The 23,530-nt window shown below is 38.0% G+C and overlaps 1 protein-coding gene across 1 annotated transcript in view; it reads right to left on the bottom strand.

Moving 5' to 3' along the window:
- The window catches only part of Col24a1 (collagen type XXIV alpha 1 chain), a 259,948-nt gene that overhangs the window by 97,200 nt on the left and 139,218 nt on the right, over positions 1-23,530 (bottom strand). Inside the window, exons 26-33 of the mRNA XM_051194789.1 lie at positions 21,269-21,322; positions 17,574-17,627; positions 17,194-17,247; positions 15,294-15,347; positions 8,782-8,835; positions 8,510-8,554; positions 8,349-8,393; positions 3,974-4,027 (exon numbers count right to left, since the gene is read on the bottom strand). Coding sequence (XP_051050746.1) covers positions 3,974-4,027; positions 8,349-8,393; positions 8,510-8,554; positions 8,782-8,835; positions 15,294-15,347; positions 17,194-17,247; positions 17,574-17,627; positions 21,269-21,322 — 414 coding nt within the window. The remainder of the gene's footprint in view (positions 1-3,973; positions 4,028-8,348; positions 8,394-8,509; positions 8,555-8,781; positions 8,836-15,293; positions 15,348-17,193; positions 17,248-17,573; positions 17,628-21,268; positions 21,323-23,530) is intronic.

The following is a 23,530-nucleotide window of genomic DNA, read 5'->3' as shown; positions in this document are numbered from 1 at the left end:
ATTAAGCAAAGGCTAAAGAGAGCAACAGAGGACCCGAATGACTAAATGAAATTAAAGGTGGATAGGCACCAAACCTTCTCGAAGGGTCAACTGGTATTTTGGGTTTGTGGGTCATGGTTTTTTTTTTTTTTTTTTTTTTTTTTTTTGTCTCAACAGTTCAACATTTCTGTCACAGCTTGAAAATAGTCACACATGGTGTGGCTATTTTAGAGGCAATTGATTTGCAAGACAGTGGCTGGACTGCCAGCTTTATTTCTTTTGTCCTTCCTTCCTTCCTTCCTTCCTTCCTTCCTTCCTTCCTTCCTTTCTTCCTTCCTTCCTCTCTTTATCTTTTTCTCTCTCTTCCTTTCTTTCTTTTGCATTCTTATTCTTTTCTACCAACATTGTGAAATTTTAAACATTTAACTCCAGCCTTACATCCACTACAAAAATAGTTAGAGGAGACCATTGTTTGAGACTAAGACTTCTCATTAAGCTCCAACAGAACAGAATGAAAACACAAATACTACAGAGCTACACACTGAACCAAAAGGAAGCTTCAATCCTCTCTTCTGAGAACTCAAGGAGGAATAAAATTCACCAATCAGCCACTCTCAGTCATGGATGCTCCTCCTGCCGTAGTCCCTACCGAGGGGACACTTGGCCACCATGACTGGGTGCCACGCCTTTTCTCTGACTGTCTGTCTCACTCTACTTTGTGAAGCTCTCAGGCCTCCTTTGCTTTTTGCTTCTGTCTGTAAAAGCCAACTTTTGAGCTCAGTTCTCTGAAACATTTTCTATTCTGTAGAATAAAACGTTCCCTTCTGTAGCATAAGAGGAACACCAACTGGGACTAAGCTCAATTCTCATGGTTGCTTATTGATTTATTATTCACTTATTGTGTATGGGGGGGCACTAGCTACAAAGCACAGATGGAAGCCAGAGAGTGGCATACAGGACTAATTCCTTTCTCTTTCCTTCCACCATGTGTGTCCCAGGTGTCAGACTCAGGTGGCCAGGCTTAGCACCAAGCACCTTAACCTCAAAAGGCATTTTATTTTCTCTCCTCTCCACTATCGTCATGTTATGGTACTATGTCTCCAAACAACGATGTCTTTGTGTGGAGTTGGAGTTATAGGTAGTTGTGGGCCACCACAGAGTTTCTGGGAAATAAACTTGAGTCCTCTTCAAGAGCAGCAAGTTATCTTAACTTCTGAGCCATCTCTTTAGCCCCAAATCTCATATTTATAACTTTAGTGCACTTCTCTGATCTGAATCCAACAGCCAATATAACTTTTCTCAAAGGCATCTCAAATTCATCCCTCAATTTGTAATCTTCAGTTCTCCAGCCCAATGTTTCCTTGCTTCCTTGCTTCAATAAATTATATTTAATGCAGGAAGCCAGACACTTAGGAATAACACTTCAAAATACTTCAGTTGCTCCTACTGCTCTTAACGTCTTTGGAATCTTTTCCCTCTCTCCACTTCTTTCTTGCCTGTTTATCGTAGACTTTTGGCTGCATCTTTTCCGGATCTTGGCTCTTGACTCCTACTGCTTGGTTTGATAATATTTATAAGACAATAATCTGATCATGGTTCTTTCCCTCTGGTGACATTCATTTATTTTTAAGATAACTGTACAAATCCCTTGGAACAGGACACATAGAGCTGTGCGTGTGTGTGTGGGCACTATGTCCTTTCTGTTCTTGTATTGTACCTGCTTTCTGTCCAACTGTCATAGCCATGTTGCCTCTACTTCTGGAACAAAATTTTCTCATCTTGGCTCAAATAACCATTTCTCTCCTTTCACATCACATGGCTCTGCTCAGGGAAGCTTTCTTGAGTGTCTAGATTATGACAGCTTATTTATCATCAACCCTCTAGATCTTAACTCCTACACAGTTTGTCCATTCTTCCACATGGATTCAACCACGTACACAAAGAAGAAAATCTTTAAAAATGTCTATCATAATCATGTATAGACCTTTTCTTCCCAATGTTCCTTAAGCAATATACTATAGTGATTATGCAAAAAGATTTATATCTTATTAGGTTTTATAAACAGCCCAGAGATGATTTAAAGCACACATGAAGAAATTAATAGGTGACAAAAGACACAATTCTATTGTGTATGAGGATTTTGAGCATCCACAGACTGTCTGTGAGCAGGGTACTGAACTGCTTCCCCGGGGATATTGAGTTCTGACTATACTTTCTGAGATTTATCTCAATTTACAATTACCTGTTTATATATGTAATACTCAAATCAATACCTTATTCTATCGCTAGACTGGAAACATCATGCTTACTGTTAAACACCAAGAGAAGATTCTTAATAACTGTTTGTTGACTGAATCCAAGATTGGTGATCTATTTAATAGAAATGTTTGTCGTATAATGTAGAAAATGGCCATGGAAGGGTTGTAGTTCTTATTGTATTATTGTCAAAATGTAAAATGTATTTAATTTTTGTGCCATTTTCATTTTACTAATTTCATTCATTTCTATGATTGAACTAGTAGTTCCGATATATAACACAAAATCTATTATGTCCATCATAAATTGGTTTACACCTTATTTGCCAGTCCCATGACACTTCCCTTCACATTGACATTTAAGCTCTATGAAGCCATTTTGTTAACAAGTCTCTTCTTGAATGGATTTTAAGTAACAAGTCTTCCCTTACATAAATCCTAAGAGTTTGCTTCCACTGTGACCACAGATTGACTGATAATACTTGCCTAATAAAATCCCATCAGTCTTCATTCCATTTTCTCAGTGTAATGTACCTTACTATGTCAATGATACCTTTGGGCATGGCCTTTTGTTTATTCAGTTTAACAAACACACTTTGGACAAATGGACTATGCTGGGCACCATATCAGGAAAGAAGGCTAAAAAAGGTAACAGAAATCATCTCTGGCTTCCAGGAGCTTACGGAGTTTAGATAGTTAAGGAAGCTGTGTAGAGGAGGGTTGTATTATTTCAGGTCAAAGAAACATTAGTGATGGATAGCAGGCTGAGGCATGGAAAACTGAGCAAACCAAAGGCTTAGTTATGCAAAATCAATGTCACCACTTAGATATTTATCAGGCCAGGATTATACATATTGTGAACCCTTACTGTTCAGTGAGCTTATGTCATAGGTTAAGTGTGAACCTTTTATTCTTTGGTAACTTTTTCCACTTGTTACTATCTGAATTAATTGCACCAAGGCCACCTGTAAACCTTTGTGTCAACTGGTGATGATATCGACCTAGTGGCTCAAAAGACTTTATTGTGTTATGAATCTCAGAAGCACATTCCAGCAATCTGACATGACCGGCCTGAAGAATGACTTCACTGGTAATAAACATGAAGCTGTGAGGGAGGAATGTATCCTGAGCTTTCCTTTGCATAATGCACTTTCCATGGAAACTCCAGAGCTGAAACAAGCCGTGGGATTGTGGCATAGGTTTCAGTATTGTTGATGTAACAGCATTTCTGTCACATTTGCATATTTGGGCCAATCAGATACAGAGACTGGCTTTGCTATGTGGTCTTCATTATGGAGCTGGTGATTGGGTATGAGGCAATGTAACAACTGCAAGAACAGTAGGCCATGTAGAAAGCGAATTCCTGGAATCACCAAAACAAAGTTTTCTTTTTTCAAAAGCAGAAACACGGCCCTCTTAACAATGGCAGAGAAAAGCACCATAAGAGAAAAAGCACCAAATTTGACTGCACGAAGCCACACAGGTACTGAAAACAACACACACACGCACACACACACACACGCGCGCGCACACACACACACACACACACACACACACACACACACACACACACACGTTTGTATCCTGCAGAGCGGATACAGGAAAACACCCCTTCTGTAGAGTTTGTGTTTGCTATCTAGAGTCAACACTGTTTCTAAAGCAGGTCACTCACAGCATTGCTGGTGAACAGGTGTGGAAAGTAAAGAAAGTCACAATCAGAAAAGCAAAAAGAAACTTACTGGTTCTCCAGCAGGCCCCCTGTCTCCTGGGCTGCCAGGGAGTCCTTGTAAGCCCTGGACAAACAAATGAAAAGGTTTTCATTAGTTAATCACCTTGCCTTTGCTTGTGGGTTCTTTTCTATTCATTACTTATTTTTTCTTTTTGTTATAAAATATATGTAAGATTTACTATAACTAAGAATATAATTCTTTAGCATTAAGTAGATCCACAATGTTTATCAACCATCCCCATCCATCTTCAGAACCTTTTCATCTTCCCAATACCTGTTCTTTTGTGTCTGGCTTATTTACTGGGTGGAATATCTTCAGGGTTCCTCCTTGTGGTGTGGATCAAACATCCCTTTTAGAGTTGAATAATATTCCCAGGGATGTATAAGCCATATTTTGTTTACTCATCTGTCAGGGAACACTAAGGTTGCCCCAGCTTTTGGCTGTTGTGAATATGGGTATGCAATATCCGAGTCCTGGCTTTCTATTACTTTGGGCATTTACTAGAAGTGGAATTATGTTTATTAAAATTATTAAAATTATTTTTATTTATTTTATTTATTTTTTATTGTGGTTAGGCTTTATTTCAGGTGTGAAAAATCATATGTTCTTTATTTACTTCAGGTTCCTAAATTAATCGACAGAATTAATACAAAGACCTTGCTCTGCCTGCTCTTCTAACTAAAGCATGTAATCAAAGTTCAGACCTTTTAATGGTGCCTGTTCTGTAATGCATGTTTGGACACAGAACCAACTTAGTATCCATTAATGTGGATTCTGTGCTGAGGTCATTTCACAAAACAAGAATACAATTTCCATGTTCTCAATTTTTATTGAGAATTAAAATGAAAAGCACAAATTGGCTTAAAATAAAAATCCTGTTTAAGGCTTTTCAAATGTTATTAATGATATATGACTTTGCAACAGAACTCACAACTCTATGACTTCAACTCGGTAATCATGGGAACAAATGACCATGAAAATAACATAAATAAATACTGTTGTAGCTATGTATTTGGAGTCTGTGATCAGTATATGATAGTAATCACAGTTCTTATAAGCACAAGAGATTTATTTTTCAAAATTTGTTATAATTATGGTTATTATTATTATTATTAGTGGTTTGTGCACATGTGTGTATATGTGTGTATGTGTGTGTGTGTGCATGTGTGTGTAACATAAATGCACAGGTTCCTGTGTGCCTGAGGACATCAGAAAAGTCTACTGGATCCTTGGGAGCTGAAATCACAGGAACCACCCTGTGCAGATGCTGGTAATCAAACACACATCTTCTGGAAGAGCAGGGATTGCTCACAATTCTGACACATCTCTTTAGTTCCTTCCACATGAATATTCCTTTATAAATGTAGATAAACTGAGGCTCAAAAGGATTGAATAATTTATACAAAGTTAAATCAGGCAGTAAAAGGAAGAATCAGTATTTGACCAACAATATGTCTAACTCAATACAAGATATGTATCACTACCTATTCCATAAGAAGGTAATAACAGTGATACATGATCATTTTCCCCTGAAGTTCCCCTCTCCCTCAATGGCCTCTTTATATTGAGGAATGAAATATAGAGTTTTATATCTAATGAAAACTGCTTCAAGATTAATAGTGAAATAAAAATATTTCACAAATCAAAACCAGAATAATTCACCACTAGCAAACTTCCCTAAAAGAAACTTAAAAGATGTTTCATAGACTCCAGGAAAACATCAGCATTTGGACATTCAAACCTTCAAGAAAAAATGAAGATCACTAGGAATGGCAAATGAGAACATAAATAGAAAGCCTGTCTCCTCACACCAAGCTCTAAAGTATACCACTAATTTCTATTAAAGCAAATGAAAATTTACCAATATTCATACAAAATCTTTGTTTACAATGAGGGATTCATAATATATATGGATGTAATACATTAACAAAACACGGTATAAAGGCAACATGTTAATAAATTGTCCTATGTGATGTTTTTCTACATATATTCTGTCACATAAATACTTCCTTCCTAGCATTTTATGGGGAAAGTTTACTGAACCTGACCTAGAATAACTACTTAAATTATTAATCAGTACAAATCAAAGGTCAATAGATAACATATACTTTCCAAGACAGAAGACATTGAACAGAACAGAAGAAAACAAAGTACAAAATAGACCTAAGTTCAGTCATGACAATTAGACTAAACAGAAATGGACAAAATACCGCAATTAAAAGGCAGAGATTATCAGAAAAAGCAAGATCCAACCAGAATATGTTTAATTAAATATCAAGATAAAAATGGGAGATCACGTCAGATAAAGGACTATTGAGAATGACACTCCCATCAAATGAAGCCATTTCCAAAGCAGTATTGCCAGGAAAAAAATAATCAAAACTGAACAAAATTATAATAGAATTTCAAACCACATGAAGGAAAATTAGAAAGAAGGAAAGAGGAAAATCAGAGACATACAAGATCAGAGAGATTTTTACACACCTGTCTTATGGATTGATAGGATGCCTTCATTAAAAATTCAGTAATTTATGAATGTTATAATTTTTATGATTTAGATAAACTGAAACAGTCACCCAGGCTCTATGACCCCACAGAACCATCGAATCATGGGGTTTCTTTCTGATTTTGACTTTTGGGATATTTATATATGGGAACAAGGTTGGTCTATAGACAAATACACCCTTCCTAGTTTTCAGGATTATTAGGGTACTTGTTGGATTCACTTTTCACTTAGTGGTTTTTTTTTTTTTTTTTTTTTCATTCTGACTGTTTGGGTTCTTGGGGCAGGGTTGGTAGATCAGTGATAGAGCATGTACTTAGACACTCAGTCTCTACCACAAAGAAGAAGAAAAAGGAAGAGGAGGAAGAATAGGAAAGGGAGGGAAGGAGGAGGAGGAGTAAGATCATGGAGATTCAGAAGAGGATTCTTTTATGGATCTTATTAGTTTCTTCATCATGGGTGAACAAAAATATGCTCTAGTAGTCAATGTATTAAACCAAAGCTGTGTTGTTTTTAGGAGCAGGCAAGAAAAGTTGTCTGATCTCTAATACATTTTGTGTAATAGAGAATTGCCTATTTTGACAGTATCTAAAGGACCAGAGACTGTAAGATTACTCTGAAAGATAATGTGAATCTTTGGGGCTCATTTAGGTTTTCCAGTGAAATGTTCTCTGATTTCCTAAAACTCCACTTCAGCAAAGGAGGAGCGAATGTAGGCAAAGAATCTCATGAACCTCAACAGATATCATAAACTCATCATTTTCTGTCCTGGCTGTGGCATCTGTTAAGGTGGCTTAACCCTTCCAGGAGTCCACAGGACTCTGTGCTATATAAGTTAGTTGACAGACAATGATCCTAATGCCATTCAAGGTTAAGGAAATGTCTCATTAATCTAAGTTGGAAATGAAGATAAAATTCTAAGGTAGGTCAACAGTATACAGAATGAGTAATTCTATTTCTGTGAGCCTCACTTTTTTAAAATGAAAGAAATGAACTTGTGCTCAGCCTTGCCTCCAATTTACAATGTGATTAAAATCTACAGAAGAATCATTTATACTGGCATGATAATAAACTCTCACATGGTGAATACAAAGACACAAGGGGTGTCCTTTGGGAATGCTCTTTTTTTGGGACAATCATTTATTTTTTCTCTTTTGAATCTCTGGTATTTTAGATTTGAGCATTGTCAAATACATTGCTATTATGAAAAATAACAGGCAGGGGGCAGCAGATTTCAAATAGGACAAGCAAAGGTAGTCATCTATGACAACCACCACCAGCAGAAACACAGATATCCTGGCCTTTTCTGTCTCCTCAACTGTAATCCATTTAGAGTAGCAAATTATTCAAATTTAATGCATAAGATATATTTGTATGATAAAACAAAGTGTCATTAGCATTATGATTCAGAATGAAACCAATTCAAATATTTATACATGTAAGCTATGTACTAATTTATGTAATTATCATATGTGCATATGTTTGTATATGCATTTTTTAAAAAAGTATTTCTCTACTCATTCACGATGACAGTTACAGAAATTATTGCTTCTCGGGGGAAGAGCTGTGCAATTCTGGTAAGATGTTAGAAGGTAGGGAAATGCCTAACACCATCTTGTAGCAGTATAAGAAGAAAGCAGAAGCATGTCTCTGCACTCCAAAGGACAAACGAGTACTCAAGACGAGGAAGAATGGAACTAGGACAGAGGTCACAGAAGCTTCCTGTATTCACTTTATTACATCCTGTTGTGGTTATGTACCTAACCTTTTCATTTCAAAGGTTTTAGAGAAGAATTCATCATAATGAAAATAAAGTAAAAGCAACATTTATCACATCAGCTTAGTTATTAATAAAATAACACACTAAAGACAAAAACTTACTGGTTTTCCTTGAACTCCCCTCTCCCCTGGGCTTCCAGTCTTACCCTACACATGGGGGAAAAATACTTAGGTCATAATAGCTTTTTCTCAAAATAGCACAAGGAAGAATGTAAAAGGCAAGGAGGTAGAAAATGTTCATGCTGAAGGAGTTTATTACTCACAGTAAGACCATGAGGCCCTCTTTTTCCTTGATTTCCCTTTTCACCCTAACAAAATATCAATATCACATGGACTGGTCAGAATTTAAGTCATAATCTTACACATGGTACCATACAGAAATAGAAGCATCAAGTATGTAGCTCAATATTGAAACATATGGCTGATGTGCAGTAAAAAATTATGCATTATAAGGGAATACACCATTATTTAGATATACAGGGCACAATAGCTCTGCCAAATTTAACAGCACATGAAATGGAGAATCAGCAAGTACCTTAGCGCCGTGGGCACCTTGATCCCCTGGGAGGCCATCTGGTCCTCTGGGTCCCTACAGGTAGAAGTAAATAACCCATTGTTAATTTGAAATGCTCCTTTTAAAATAATAATCAAGTTCATGTTTTAAAGGTTTTATGCCACATAGTAAGTTAGATGAGTACAAAAATATCTACAAGAGTTGCTGAAGTGTCTATAACCTAAGGTGATTATTTTCTCATTTTGTTTATTACTTAGTAGTCTTTTGGGATTTATTATTAAACCAACTCCAAGTTAACTTAGAAGTGGCTGGGTTGTTTGTCTGAACAGTATTCTTAAGTTCCATTATTTTGGAATTGCTGTTGTTTCTTCACATCTTTAGAAAATAAACATTCAGGACACTGCACTTACTATTGCCTACTGGATAGCAGTTACTGGAAGATGGCAGGAGCACAGGATAGGCAGAGCAATGTCATTTAAGGGCAAATCTCAATATTCACTCAATAATTAGCTATAAAGAAGAGCCAGCTGTTCTCAGACAGCGATAAGTCTAACTTGCTAAAGCATAGCTATCTCAAAGGGGCTCTGTAGCGGACTTAATTCTCTGCCCCCTACACAAACACCTTCTGTAGAAAAGAGATAGCTCCACAGGATACATTACCATGAGTTTCTTCATCATGGAACTGATGGCATGCATAGTTAAATCACACAAAGAGTAAATAATTCAAGGCCAAGAGAGGGAGTCCATAGGGAGGCAGACCTGGTACATTTGTGTCAGGAATGGAGACACCATCTGGAAGTGCAAGGTCAGCCTCATGGGCTTGTGAGGTGAACAGACAGAGGGACAGCATGAAGAGTGGAGATGCTTAAAGGATGAGACTGGGCTTGGCTAGGCTGAGTTGACCACAAGCAGAGAAGTGTCAAGACAGCAAGGCAGTTGGTGATGGGGAAAGCAGAAGACTCCTGTATAGAGCAATTATACAATCTCTCCTGTCAACTGCTGAGTGGAAAGGCCCTAAGTTGGCTCCATGCCTTCTTCTATATGCCAGCAAGGCCATAACTTTATTATCAAAATCTATTTGCTACAACATGCCTCTCCAGGCTGGATTCCTGGGCTTCCTGTACTCACAGGCACACTCACAGGTTTGGAGGGAGCACTCCCACCCACCAGGATCTGTTGCTCCACTCTTCCTGTTAATATGAAAGCTTATGCAACTACTCATTTGTATAATGTTTTACAACAAAGTACTCTTGTGTAAAATGTTCCACGGTGGTTATTATTGTTATTTTTATGTTCCTGGTGCTGAACTTGGAACCTCTAACATGAATACAAAGTTCACCATGGAACTATTGATGCTCTTCCATCACTTACTATTTAATTTACCAAGAGATATCTCTGCTCACAGTGATGAGGATGACAAAAGTCTACTTCAAGAGGTCACATTAAAGTCATAAAGCCAAAGGTTGCCATTAAGGGTTTGAAAACACTGTTCTAAGAAAGACTGGCATTCTGTAAGCTGCAGGCAAGAGTGAGTTAATGAGCTAAAGGCGTAGCATGGTGACATAGTAGGTCCCTCTGGTGGTTCCCACTGGCTAATGCACACTCTTGATCTCGCTCCTAAGACAAATGAAAGTTCAGGATAAGGCCCAAAAGAATTAGACACACTGTTAGAACAGGCACGTAATTCAGCATGGTATTAAAACAAAACAGTAAGCTTGAAAGTGTCTCATGGATCTCTTATGAGTCTTTTCTGGGTGACAGCATGCTGCACAAACAGAATACCCAGACTTTTCCTTATACCCTTAAGAATGTCAAAACTGGCCACAGTGAGCTGGGAGAGGTGTCTCAAAGCCAGAGTAAGAATTGAGTACCTCAGCTCCATTAAAGAAAAACACATTGCGTATTTGAAACATAGATATGCATATTGAAGAATTCACCAGGCTCGTGAGTGATACATTATGTGCTGGGTCTGCTATTTCTTACAAACACTAAAATTAAAAGAAGATACCACAGTCAACTGAAATGTTAACAAATATTAATATTTGGTTTACTTAGGAAGACTTCTATGAGAAACCTAAACCCCTTTCTATAACCTCTGAGATAAATTACGATAGGTTGAGTGTCCATGAATGAAGGAAATAGCTGTATTCATGGGACAGATGGACTCAATGTATTTATATGTTCTTGAAGCTGGATCTGGATCTTGGTGTGACCCCTAGTAATTTTTAACTCACTTACATGCCTAACTATTCTGAGCATCCTTTTTCTGGCCCTTAATTTACACAGCTGGAACCAAGTGATCCACTGAACAAGATTAACACTATCAGGATTCTTGAGGAATATATATATCACAGATTGGAGGAAAAAGCTTTATCACTTGAGATCCTAAATTTAGTGCTTAGTACTGATCTTAAAAACAAGCTACTGAAGGCCACTTCATCTTAAAATGAGATGTAGTTCCTTGAAGGGGCCAACTTGCAGTGTGTTTATGACCATATAAGTTTCACTTTTCTAGAGAAAAGCTAAAGATGTTAAATATTTCTAACATAGTTTTCCCTCCAGCCCATCTCAGTCTCAAGTGGCATGGTCTCAATGACAAATTCTTCAGCTTCCTGCCTCTCTATACTGCTGCTCTAGAGAGAGAATGTGGAATTTAAGGGATCTTGAGTTCAAAGAGTTAGTCCATTCCCTGGTGAGTAGGTGGGCAGCTGGGCACAGAAGGAAATCTTGGGCAGACATCATGGGTTCTTTTTGATCACTGATCCTCAAAGGGTCAACTTTTTTGAAAGGCAATGGCTCAGGCTGTGCTGAATCCTTGTCACCCATTGGGTCAACCTACCATCATTTAGGACTATACAAAAGAAATGGTTTTGTGAATTGCATGAAGTGCTTTAGTATATCAAGTAACTTCTCTTCACTCAATTATGTTCTCCAGCTAAACATACCAGCTAGCAAAAGGTTAAGATGAGTAATACTTTAAATATAAAGGGGATTTATATAATAATTTAGTATATTTATGACTACCTTTTAATGGTTATCATCTTGCTATCTTTTACAGCTATGTAAGAGGCATGATTGTATAATCATCTTACTTCCAATTACAATTCTTTTCATAATACTATTACGTTCAGCTTACTTTTTAGATGTTGGTATTGTGGTCTCCTTGATCTATTTTTCCTTCCCCTTAGTGGATTATTTTAGTGCTTCATGGTATTTCAGTTTCTAGACCATTAAGTCACAAAACTGCAAAGTCTACTGTGGTCTGAAACCTGAGGGGTAGTTGACATAGAGTCCTCTGTGTTACTAGTTAAGTGTTACATAAACTGCAAGAAATCAGCAAAGATTGGATATATAAATGGTAGTCAGAAGGCAGAATTTCCTAGGAATGGTCCTACCAATGATGGTATTTGTATCATCATTCAAGAATAGTATGAATCCACGACCAAATAGGATGAGCAAATCAGCAATAAGATCAAGCTGTATGGGCTCAGAGAACATGTATCTAGGAGTGGCGTTCCAAAAATAATGACAGGAGTGCTAGAAGAACTGATTCCCTTAGCTTTTGGGGTGACACCGGAGGGTGATCCCAAGATCATGAGCCAGACAGCTTTCCCACTTACGTCAATAGGCTGGAGCCATGGTGTGTGTGTGTGTATGTGTGTGTGTGTCTGTGTGTGTGTCTGTGTAGGCCAGACTAGGACACTGGATCTCTTGGAGTTGGAGGTACAGGCAGTTGTGAGCTGATTGACGCGGGTGCTGACAGACAACCCTGGTTCTCATGATTTATCAGCAAGTTCCCTTAACCTATGAAAAATCTCTGCATCCCCATTCAATTGTACTTCATCGTATAAGGTCTACTAACTGCCTATGATGTTCTTCTAGTGAAGAAAGACACCTTCCTTCCCTAACAATATTTCCTTTTGTAGAAATTACTGAGTGACATGGTTTAAAATTGCATGGAGCCATTTGGAAAGGGTGAGTAAATTATATGGAAAATGATGGAAAAGTCTGAAGACGTGAGAGCTAAGGACAAAGTGACCAAGCAGGAAAACACACATGGTCACAGTGAAGTGAGAAAAATGCAAAGCAAATTAATTTATCATAGGATTTATGGTATCATTCCAGTGGTTCGGCATGTACCATGGTTAGAGACATGGGTTTGCCTGAGAGTCAATGAGGCCTAAATCACTCAACTAACAAAAGGTTCAGATAAGTAGTCTTTTTTATCCATTTGCCACAAACTGTTTGAGCTTCCCCACTGGGACTCATACTGGACTGAAAAACACATTTGACCTCATCAAGAATTGAGTCCTGGCCAGGTGTAAACAGCCAAATGACAGTAGGAGTACAAATCACTTTCCTCCTAGTTTTAAAGTCATTCAAGCTAAAATAGATCTGCTATAACAGATGTTTATAGACTGTGGTTCTGAAAGCCAGGAAGGAAAATAGCTTTTTATAAAGATAAGAAAGACAAAGGATTCTCTTCAATCCTCACCTACCACACAAGACATAAAATCAAAGCTATTCTCAAATGGGGACTTTGCAATACTCTTTCCCATTTTACAACAGGGAAACTTAGTGATTTTTATCTTTATTATTTTGTTTAAAAATATTTGTTAGTTAGAAATCATGCTTTTAGAATTAAAAAAAAATGTTCACTAGCTCCAAAATTTAAGCCAAGTTAAGTGCAACACATGAACATTAGACAAAGAGAAAAGGATCATCAGCCTACAATCCACACCTCCAGAGAAGCTAGGAAACAAGGAGGACCCTAAGAGAGACACACATGGGCCCCTGAGAAGGGAAAAAGGACAAGAGCCCCTGATTAAACTGGGAGATGGGGGCAGAGAGAGGTAGGAGAAAGAGGAGGAGAGAACCGGAGAGGGGAGGAGAACATGAGGGATCAGGAAGGTTGAGTTGGGGGAAGAACAGAGAAGGAGAGTAAGGAAAGAGACACTGATCGAGGGAGCTGTTATGGACTTAATGAGAAACCGGGCACTAGGGAAATATCCAGGAATCCACAAGGATGACCCCAACTAAGACTCTAAGCAATAGTGGAGAGGCTACCTTAAATGCCCTTCCCCTATAATGAGATTGATGACTACCTTACATGTCATCCTAGAGCCTTCACCCAGAAGTTGACTGAAGCAGAAGCAGACACCCACAGCTAAGCACTGAGCTGAATTCCTGGAATCCAGTGGTAGAGAGGGAGAAGTGAAGAGCAAAGGGGTCAAGACCAAGCTGGGGAAACCCACAGAAACAGCTGACCTGAGCCAGTGGAGCTCACGGACTTCAGACTGACAGCTGGGGAACATGCATAAGACTGAATCAGGCCCCATGAACGTGGGCAGTCTATGGAGTCACTAGCTGGCAGTGGAACCAGTATTTATCACTAGTGCATGGACTTTGGGAGCCCATTCCCCATGGAGGGATGATACGCTCTTAGCCTAGATACACAGGGGACAGCATAGGTCCTGCCCCAAATAATTTGACAGACTTTGATGATTCCCCACAGGAGGCCTCACCCTCTCTGAGGAGTGGATAGGAGGTGGAATGGGAGGACTAGAGGGAGAGAGAACTGGGATTGGTACGTAAAACGAGATTGTTTTAAATTAAATAAAAATTAATTAAAAAAAGAAATACAACTCCCAAAGTCACAAATTCAGAGAAGTATCCTTTAATATTTGATATGACATCAAATAAACATTGGCTCAGGGGTAAGAGAAGTCATGGCTTGAATGTTGGTTGAGACATTTTGTATCTCTACAAGTAATATTCCTTGAACCATGGTTTCCTTGGTTATGCTTTCCATGACACAGTGCTGTGCCTTTTTAAGGAGGCTCTGAGTATTAAGCAAGGCAATATACATGAAGTTATTGTGACAGTCATAAAAAATTGGAACCCCTGGAACTGGAGTTACAGACAGTTGTGAGCTATCATGTGGTTGGTTACTGGGAATTGAACCCAGGTACTCTGGAAGAGCAGACAGTGCTGTTAACCCCTGATTCATCTCTCCAGCTACTTGATACTTATATAAAAAGAGTTCATGCTTAAGAGAGGATTTGGGAGATAAATATTCTTCACATATATTCCTGCACATTAATTGTTAGACAATAATTATTAAAATACAATAGAAAAATACTGATTCACTCCATCTAGCTCCATTCTATTTCCTATTGTTTTATTTTATTATCATTTTTTATAATTTGTAAATCTGTTGTGAACAGAAATGAAATTTATTTAAAGAAGATCTTCACATTTATAATGCCTCTACAAATGGAAGGAGAGGTTGGGGATAAGAAAAAAGAATTCTATACAATATTGTAGTAGGTAAAAATAAAAAATGAAGATGTATGATTTTATACATACAAATTATTAGTCATATCTCAATCACTATAGGTAGTTCATTTAATAGAACAAAGAGACCAAAAAAAATGATACCATGTTAGCATGATTCGATCTAGAGCTGTTTTTGTCACCCACATCAATGTGAGGTGACTCTTTTGAGGTTAACATACTTTTATGTCACTTACTCTTTGTCCTTTAGGACCCAGGCTTCCAGGTGCGCCTCTTGCCCCAGAAAGACCCTACATGTTGGAAATTAAAAAACTTAGACATCAAATTCATAACATTGTTACCAAAATAGTAGTTATTTCCTTCTTACGTGATGCATTTTTAATGATGGATTTTTAAATGATAGTCATTAGTTTCCATACAAATAAATTTTAACTAGCCAATACCACATGTCCCTCCCTAATGTTCTACTTTAAATTATTTCACTTTTTGGAACAATGTCACGTCTGTCTGAAATGGATTGTGAAAGGCTTTAAGACTCATTGGACAAATAGTGCTTAGAAAGACTGCACATGAGCCATGGAGGAAGGAGAGGTCCACTTCGTCAGTCAAACCAGTCTATTATTCCCAGTCCATCAAAGAACCAATGGCTATTACTGTTAAAATTCTTTGTTGTTATTAAAGATATCTATTATGACCCCATGTATAGAACTTGTATATTTTCTGAGCCTATGAAAAATGTCACAAATATTTAAAATTAATATACCAAAAGCAGCTTATAATGGAAGTTAAGTTGCCATTTTAAAGTCAAGTTTAATGATATATTAAGTCTCCTATAAAGACATTAGAAAATAGGACAAAGTCATGGCTATAAACATAAGCAAGTAGAAAGCAATTCTTGACAATATGATCATTTAGTCAAATGACAATAGTAGGTTTCTCATGTGATCTTCACAGGTTTACCATACGAGACATGATGTCCCCCCTGTGCAGCAGGCCTCACTGGCCATTATAAAACAGTTGGTTCCTCCAAAACCACCATACCACTATTACAGCAGTGGATACAGATTGCCTAGAGTTGGTTAAGACCTTCAATGCTTTTCTCCACTGGCAATCCCATAACATCTGCTATCACTGCAAAAGCTAGCCACCAGGGATTTTTCTGATCAATGTGAAATTGATTGTTCTATGTCCTGCAGTCCAAGTGCATGTTTTTTTTTTTTTTCAGCTATCAGGTCTTTCCTCTTCATTATGGTGAGTAACAAGAGCAATGGCAATACCATGGGTTGTTTTGGGTACCTTTGGTGCCCCGGTGACCAAACACTCACAGAGAGTCATCCTGCTATTGGCACTGAGATTTCCACTGAATAGTTATGAACTTGAGGTAGATGAAAGTGGACCCAAATTTAGGTTTTGAAGTTCACTCATTCTTCTACACGAGTGAAGAGATTGACAACCATGCTCTAGTCTTTCTTCTTTTGAAGTCTATGAGTCTATGGCTGTACTGGAAAACTAGCTCAGATTTTAGAATTGGAGCACCATAAAGCATAGAAAGGTGATTATAAAGAGAGCTTCTGCCCTGACACCGCTAAGGCTGAACTTGTACAGACTCATGCTAACCATAACTGTCAAACCGTGACAAGCAAATGTTCTCTCTTTAGGGGCAAGATTTAATTATCTTTCTGAAAACAACAGATGGAATATATTTAAAGCTCAAGTTTTACTTACCAAAGGAACATTTTCTACAAATTTTAACTGTTTGTTTGAGAATATTTGCAAATTTTAAGAAAAAATATGCTAAAACATCTGCTTGTGTTTTGTTACTTTCTCTGATCTCAGCTGTATTTTGGTGACTGATTCTACTTTCTTAAAAAAGGAAGACACACACACACACACACACACACACAATCACGTAAGTTTAGGCTAGAGAACTGAAATTGGTTGCTATATGTAATAGGGGGAAGGAAATTCAAGATAGCAAGAAACATGTCAGAACACTCATACATTGTGGAGATAAGCAGTCTCCATAACCAAACACACGACTGATTTTACATGCGATCCCCAAAGATGGCACAGCAAAGGTAATGGATTTAAATTAAAGTGGACATTTAAGAATCATGGAGTTTGTTCTAAACTTACAGGTAATCCCAGGGGGCCCATGGGTCCTGGAGCTCCAGGAGGACCTTCGTAGCCCTATGATTTAAGGAAATATGAAGGAAATAAAATCAGTTATTTGCACAAAACATGCAGAATTTTAATTGAATTTTTTAATCCAGTATGACTAATTTATAGTTTAACTATTCTCCCATAACTGTATAAAAATTTTTACTAAGGCAGTTTATTTTTATGCTTTTTTTGTGTGTGGATTTGGTACCATTTTTCTAGGATACAAAACAGCTAAAAAGGGAATTTATTACAAAAGAACGTTTTCACTTAAATTCCAGTCAAGGTGGGTCTACCCCCTGGAGGCCTTAATTAAATGAAGAAGAAACCGAGTTTTTAGATCATTCAACTCTTACCATGACACCCTTCTCTCCCTGGGAACCAAGTGGGCCTGGACTTCCACGCTCCCCCTTTTAAAACAAGAAAAAAAAAAAAAAAGCAACATTGTGTTATGCTAATGATAATTGATTTGAAGCTATTAAAAGAAACCACCAGAACCATAACTTATATGCATAGCTCATCTTTATTTTCAGTACCTTTCAAAGTTACAAAGTTTGCCATTTTAAACTTATAGGTTCCAATCTTCTAATATAATAGTTCCCTTGTTTGCAATCTTATTAAAATGAAGATAGAAACTACAGATAAACAAGATCTTTGTTTTAAAGCATGTAGCTTGCTAAAGTTTTATAAATGAGAAATCTTAGGATTTTTATAGGAAACTACAGACATGAAATTCCCAAAAACATAAAGTATATTGAAAAACAAGCTCTTTTCTAGAACAATTGACAAAATTATTTTCCTTGTTTGTGGGTCTCAGTGAAGAGCTGCAGATCTCATTCTGGAGGGTCATGGGAACCAAGTCTTCACAGAAAGTTAACACTAAATTCCTTGCATTGTCAGAATCTTCACTCATTAAATAATAACCATATCGGAATGAAAACTGACAGTTAAAATTGAATTACTCTTGTATTTTGTTATATTACTAGCAAAATCATTGAGCATATATTAAGAACTTGTATTACTTGACAGGAGATATATTTACAAAGTTAAACTTGTATTTTACTTTCAAAAAACTATAGATTTGTTGTGAGAAGAGATGAAATAATTAGAGTTTGAATTGTGTACTGTTTAGAATTTATTCTCATTCCAGGAAGGGAGGAAATCAGGAAGGATTAGAGAGGTATAGAGGGGTTTCCTGAGAGGAGAGGAAATTAATAGAGTCCAGCAGTTTGTATATCAATAAGATTCTGGGATGGAAGAGAATATAATTGGTGAAGTGATCAGGGAGACTGAACATAGGAACAGGTGTTTAATAGAGTAGGAGGAAAGAGGATGGTTATCTGGAAGCTTAGTTTTCTGATTCAGAACTGCTCCCCATCACTGGAGTTATGGATTATTTTTCTGGTCATGCTTCTACAATGTCCACTTCATATTTGCTTTTCAGATTTCATCTGTACAACCAGCAGGGTATCCTACCCTTTGCAAATTAGAAACAAGCACGTAATTAGTCATATTTCAACATGTTTCAGAGATTAAGTAGAAACAATATGTTATATTTTCAAATACATTTCCCTTTTATCAGCATATATTAATTGTACAAAGTGATAATTTTTATAATCACATTTCTAAAATGCACACCTTGGCCATTTGCTGGCACTCTCTTACTGTTTATTGCATTTCCTTCCCTCTTCCTTCCACATCTCTCATGGTCTCCCTTCTACTCTTACTAAATTCCACATATGAGAGAAACCAGGTAATGGTTATCCCTTTAAGCCTGGCTTTCCCCCCTTTAGTATGATGATCTCCACTTTCAACACTACTTGAAATAATATAATTTCATTCTTTTTTAAATGTCTAATTGTGGTTCCAAATGCTCTTGGATACAGATATCTTTCCCTACATTTGAAATATTTTTTTTTTCTACACAGCTTCAGCAATTAAATTTCTTGTGCCTGTTCAACTCTTTATCTACATTGAGAATTTTGGATTTCATCCCATGGCCATGTCCCAAAGTTTTCAAAAGTGCTGGTCATGACTGCTTTTCTTTCCTTCTCTGTCGGAACAGAACAATTCCCTAATCACATCTTCAATCTGTGGAACCTCTTTTCTGCTTAATTTAACTTAGTGGTGATGTTTTCCAGAGTTGAAATTTTTTGATTTATGATGCTTTTCATTTCCAAAATTCCTGTCCCCCCAGAATCTATTTATTTACTAAATTTCTCGTCCTTATTACTAAATTTCTACTCTAAATCTTGAATTGCCCTCCTCACCCCATTTGTCTTTTTGTTTGACTCCTCTTTGAGGTCACTGGTCATTTTAAAAAGTAAACTCTTGAATGTTTTGCGTAACATTTCAACCACTTCATTATTTCTGGATTCAGTTATTGAGGGGTTGCTAACTTTTATGGGAGTCATATTGCCTTGTCTTTCCATTTTCCTTGTGTTTCTGTGTAAATATTTTTGCCATTGTTGGGATATCCCTCTGGTTTTATGTTAAAGTCTTCCTCGTGGGTAATTTTATCCCTAGCCCACAATCTCCACAACTACTCAGAGGAGAGGAAGCAGATCACAACAGAACAATTAAAAAATAAATCATACATTTAAATGAAGCAAATACCAACTAAAACTATCAACTATATTCCCTTAAGGAGAGAAAAGAAAGAAGCTAAGATACTTACAGAATAAGGTGAGAACTGAAAAGCTATTCAAGCTAAAATTATTAATGATTAAGTAATAAAATGAAGGTGGGCAGAGAGTGAAAAATAGAATAAGCAACAATGGAAAGAGGAAAATGTATGTGTTGACAGCAGAAGAAAAACGTCTTAAGGGTAAACACAAGAGAAATACAGGTAAAACCAAATGCTCAGAGAGCAAACAAAACCAGTCAGTATCTCCTCCTTGCTGAGAAGGCAGGTGGTGGAGATTCTCTGGTCTTCCCGGACTTGTCGGCTTCTTCTTCTTCTCCTCCTCCTCCTCCTCCTCTTCTTCTTCCTCTTCCTCCTCTTCCTCTTCCTCCTCTTCCTCTTCTTCTTCTGCTCCCCCTCCTCCCCCTCCTCCTTTTCCTTCTTATTATTTTATTTATTTATTTTTCTTATTTTACATATCAGTCTCAGTTCCCTCTCCTTCCCTCCCTCCCTCCCACCCTCCCATGCCCCCCCCCCGACCACCCTCCCATCCCACCCCCTCCACTCCACAGGGAGGATGATGCCTTCCAGAAGGGGTCAACAAAATCTGTCAAGTCATTTGGAGTAGGCATTAGGCCCTCCCTCCTTCCTCTAGGTTAAGGGAGTATCCCTCCATGGGAAATGTGCTCCCAAAGTCCTTTTGTGCACCAGGGATACATCCTGGCTCCACTGTCTGAGGTCCCTTAGACTGCTCAGTCCTTCTGGCTGAGACCCATGTTCAGGGGGGTCTGAGTCATCCCATGCTGGCTTCCCAGCTGTCAGTCTGGGGGCCCGTTAGCTCCTCCTTGTTCAGGTCAGGTCAGCTGTCTCTGGTTTCTGCAGCCTAGTCTTGTCCTCCCCCTGTGGTGGTGATGCCAGTAGCATTTGCTGAAGGAGTAGTGCTCTTTCTATAGCTCAAACAGATGACCTATATATAGCAGCTCAAACAAGGCTATTTGCAGGATGAGCCCCATCAGACTTTTTCACTGGGTTTGATGGCTACTGTGAATTACTAGGTTGGATTACTGCCCGGGTACGGGTCAGCAACACAGGAAAGTGGGGCCCTCTGTCAAGTGGCTGCTGCCATTTGAGCCTGTGGACCACCTGGTTGGGTGGTCCCTTGTGCCAGAGACCCTCTATTAGTTCAGTCACAAGTATGGGAATTGCCCAAGCAGCTTTCGTATTTTAACCAAGTATTTCTCGGACTCTGATGTTTTGTTGGAGGTGTGTGGACACACAGAAAAGTGGGCACTGAGTGCTGAAGCCTCCATCCTCCAGTCCACTGCCAGGATGGTGAGTGCCTTCTAATCAATGAATGTCAAATGCCACATGGAAGAATGAAATTAGCCAGGAGTTCTTAATATAAAACAAAACAGCAAAAGCACTTACCTTTTCACCAATGCTTCCAGGCATCCCTCCTTCTCCAGGCAAACCAACAGGTCCCTTGTAAAAACAAAGAATAACAGGAAGTATGTATGCATTACATCGATCGTGTAGCATCCTGCTTTTAAGTCGCCTACAATTACTGTTTCTATCTACTTCATCCTATTTCTATTGGGGGAGGGGCACTTTGTAGAATTAGTACATAGCCTATGATTGATTTCACATTAGAATTATTTGATTCAGTCAGTCAAAAATACCTCAGTGAAAACTCAGTGCCTAATAGACACTTTGGTGGGAGAAATGCAGTCTCTGTGAATGTGAACTAATAATCAACAAGGTGTTATAAATACGTCTGTAATGAATGAACTAATAATCAATAGGATATTATAAATATACCTGCAGTTTTCATTGGTGTGGATATGCTAGCAAAAAAACATTTTTGTGACTACCTTCTTTTAAAGTATTTTAATACCCATTCATGTTCATTTATTTGTCCAATTATACAAGGATTTGATGTCTGTTCTGAGTGGTACTGGTTGCTGAGGTCCTGTCTTGATGTCATAGTTAGCTTCAGCTTTCAGTTTGACACAATTCACAGTCACTTGGGTAGAGGGAACTTCAATAGAGAAATTACCTTCATCAGCTTGGCCTCTGGGCAGGTTTGTGGTGGCATTTTCTTAATTGTTAATTGATGTGGTAGGAGAGGAGGGCCTGAGTTATTTAAGAAAGTGAGCTGAGCAAGCCTGACAATCCAAGAAAGCCAGCTAGCAGCGTTCCTCCATGGTTATTGCTTCAAGCTCCTGCCTTGGTATCAAATGATGATGAAACTAGAAACCTGTATGTTAAATAAGCTCTATCCTTCCAAGTTGTTTTTGGCCATGGTACTTAATACAGTAACAGAAATCAAACTAGGGAATCGAAATATCTTGTAACACAGAAGGAGAACATTAACAGCTATCTTAAGTGCATAAAGGCAATAACTATGATGCTGGAGTATTTTAGCAAGGAAAGTCTGGGAAGGGATGAAGCCAGACACTTAATCTGTAGATTGTGTAGGAAGAGGTCAGCCAGCCCAATGAAGAAAGAAGGCAGGGATCCCATGCTAGTGTACATCCTGAGTGAGTGATTCAATTGTGAGTATAAATGAAAGAAGGCCACCGGCAATATTGCTTTGAGGGAACATGACCTGGGTTCTCTCTGTGTCTGTATTTGTGAATATTTATTATTCCTTCTTTAATCGATACAGAGACTCACGAAGATAGGATAAATGATGAAATATGTCTTTAAATCTTACTAAATGTTAATGTTCTAAATATTGTTAATTGTGATTCTTACTTGATAACTGTTGTGTGATATATTTTGCGAAGAAGGTTAAAACCCTTCTTTTTATTTAGACAGAAAAGAGGAGATGATGGGAGATGTCATTCTGTAAATATGTTTCTCATAGTGGTTAATGAATAAAGCACTGTTGGCCAATAGGAAAGCAAGATAGGCAGGACTAGGAGACAAGGAGGATTTGAGGAAGTAGTAGGGAGGAGTCAGCATGTAAAGATGGTGAGAACAGAGGTCCAGGCTCACTCTCCGGTAAGATGGGACCACATGGAAATACTTAGATTAATAGAAATGGGTTAATACTTAAGACAGAGCTAGCCGATAAGAAACAAGTACCTGGCCAACAGCATTATATCTAATACAGAGTCTCTGTGTGTTAATTGGGGCTGCTGCCATGGTGGGTCCAGGCTGGCAGGGGAAAACCTTACTTGTAACACAGTATGATTTTATCCATGTATGCCCATAGTCATATTTGTTTATATCTGTTTTCCAATCTAATTTACTGGCTGTCACATGATACTGGATGCAGTAACATGCATTAGACAATGTGTGTGTGTGTGTGTGTGTGTGTGTGTGTGTGTGTGTAATTTCATCATCACAACCACTGACTTTGGTCATATTAACTGGATTCTCCTTTTACAGATGCAGTAGATAAGTCAAGCAGAGGAGTTTAACGGTACAGCTGAGTTTAGGTGAACACCGAGTACTTAAAATGTTACTACTCCAATAGACATGTGTTGTGTTTTATTTTGAAAACTATTTTTATGTTCTTCAACAATGAACATTTATTTCTTTTCTTTTGGATCTTTTTTTTTAAAGACTTATTTATTCAGTATGTATAACGTGTTCTGCCTGCATGTCCACCTGCATGCCAGAAGAAGGCATCAGATCTCATCATAAGATGGTTGTGAGCCAATATGTGGTTGCTGGAAATTG

Source organism: Phodopus roborovskii, unplaced genomic scaffold, assembly GCF_943737965.1.
Source record: "Phodopus roborovskii unplaced genomic scaffold, PHOROB, whole genome shotgun sequence".
Taxonomy (NCBI): Eukaryota; Metazoa; Chordata; class Mammalia; order Rodentia; family Cricetidae; genus Phodopus; species Phodopus roborovskii.
The sequence above is the reverse complement of the archived record's forward strand: the minus strand, read 5'-3'. Positions and strand labels throughout refer to the sequence as shown.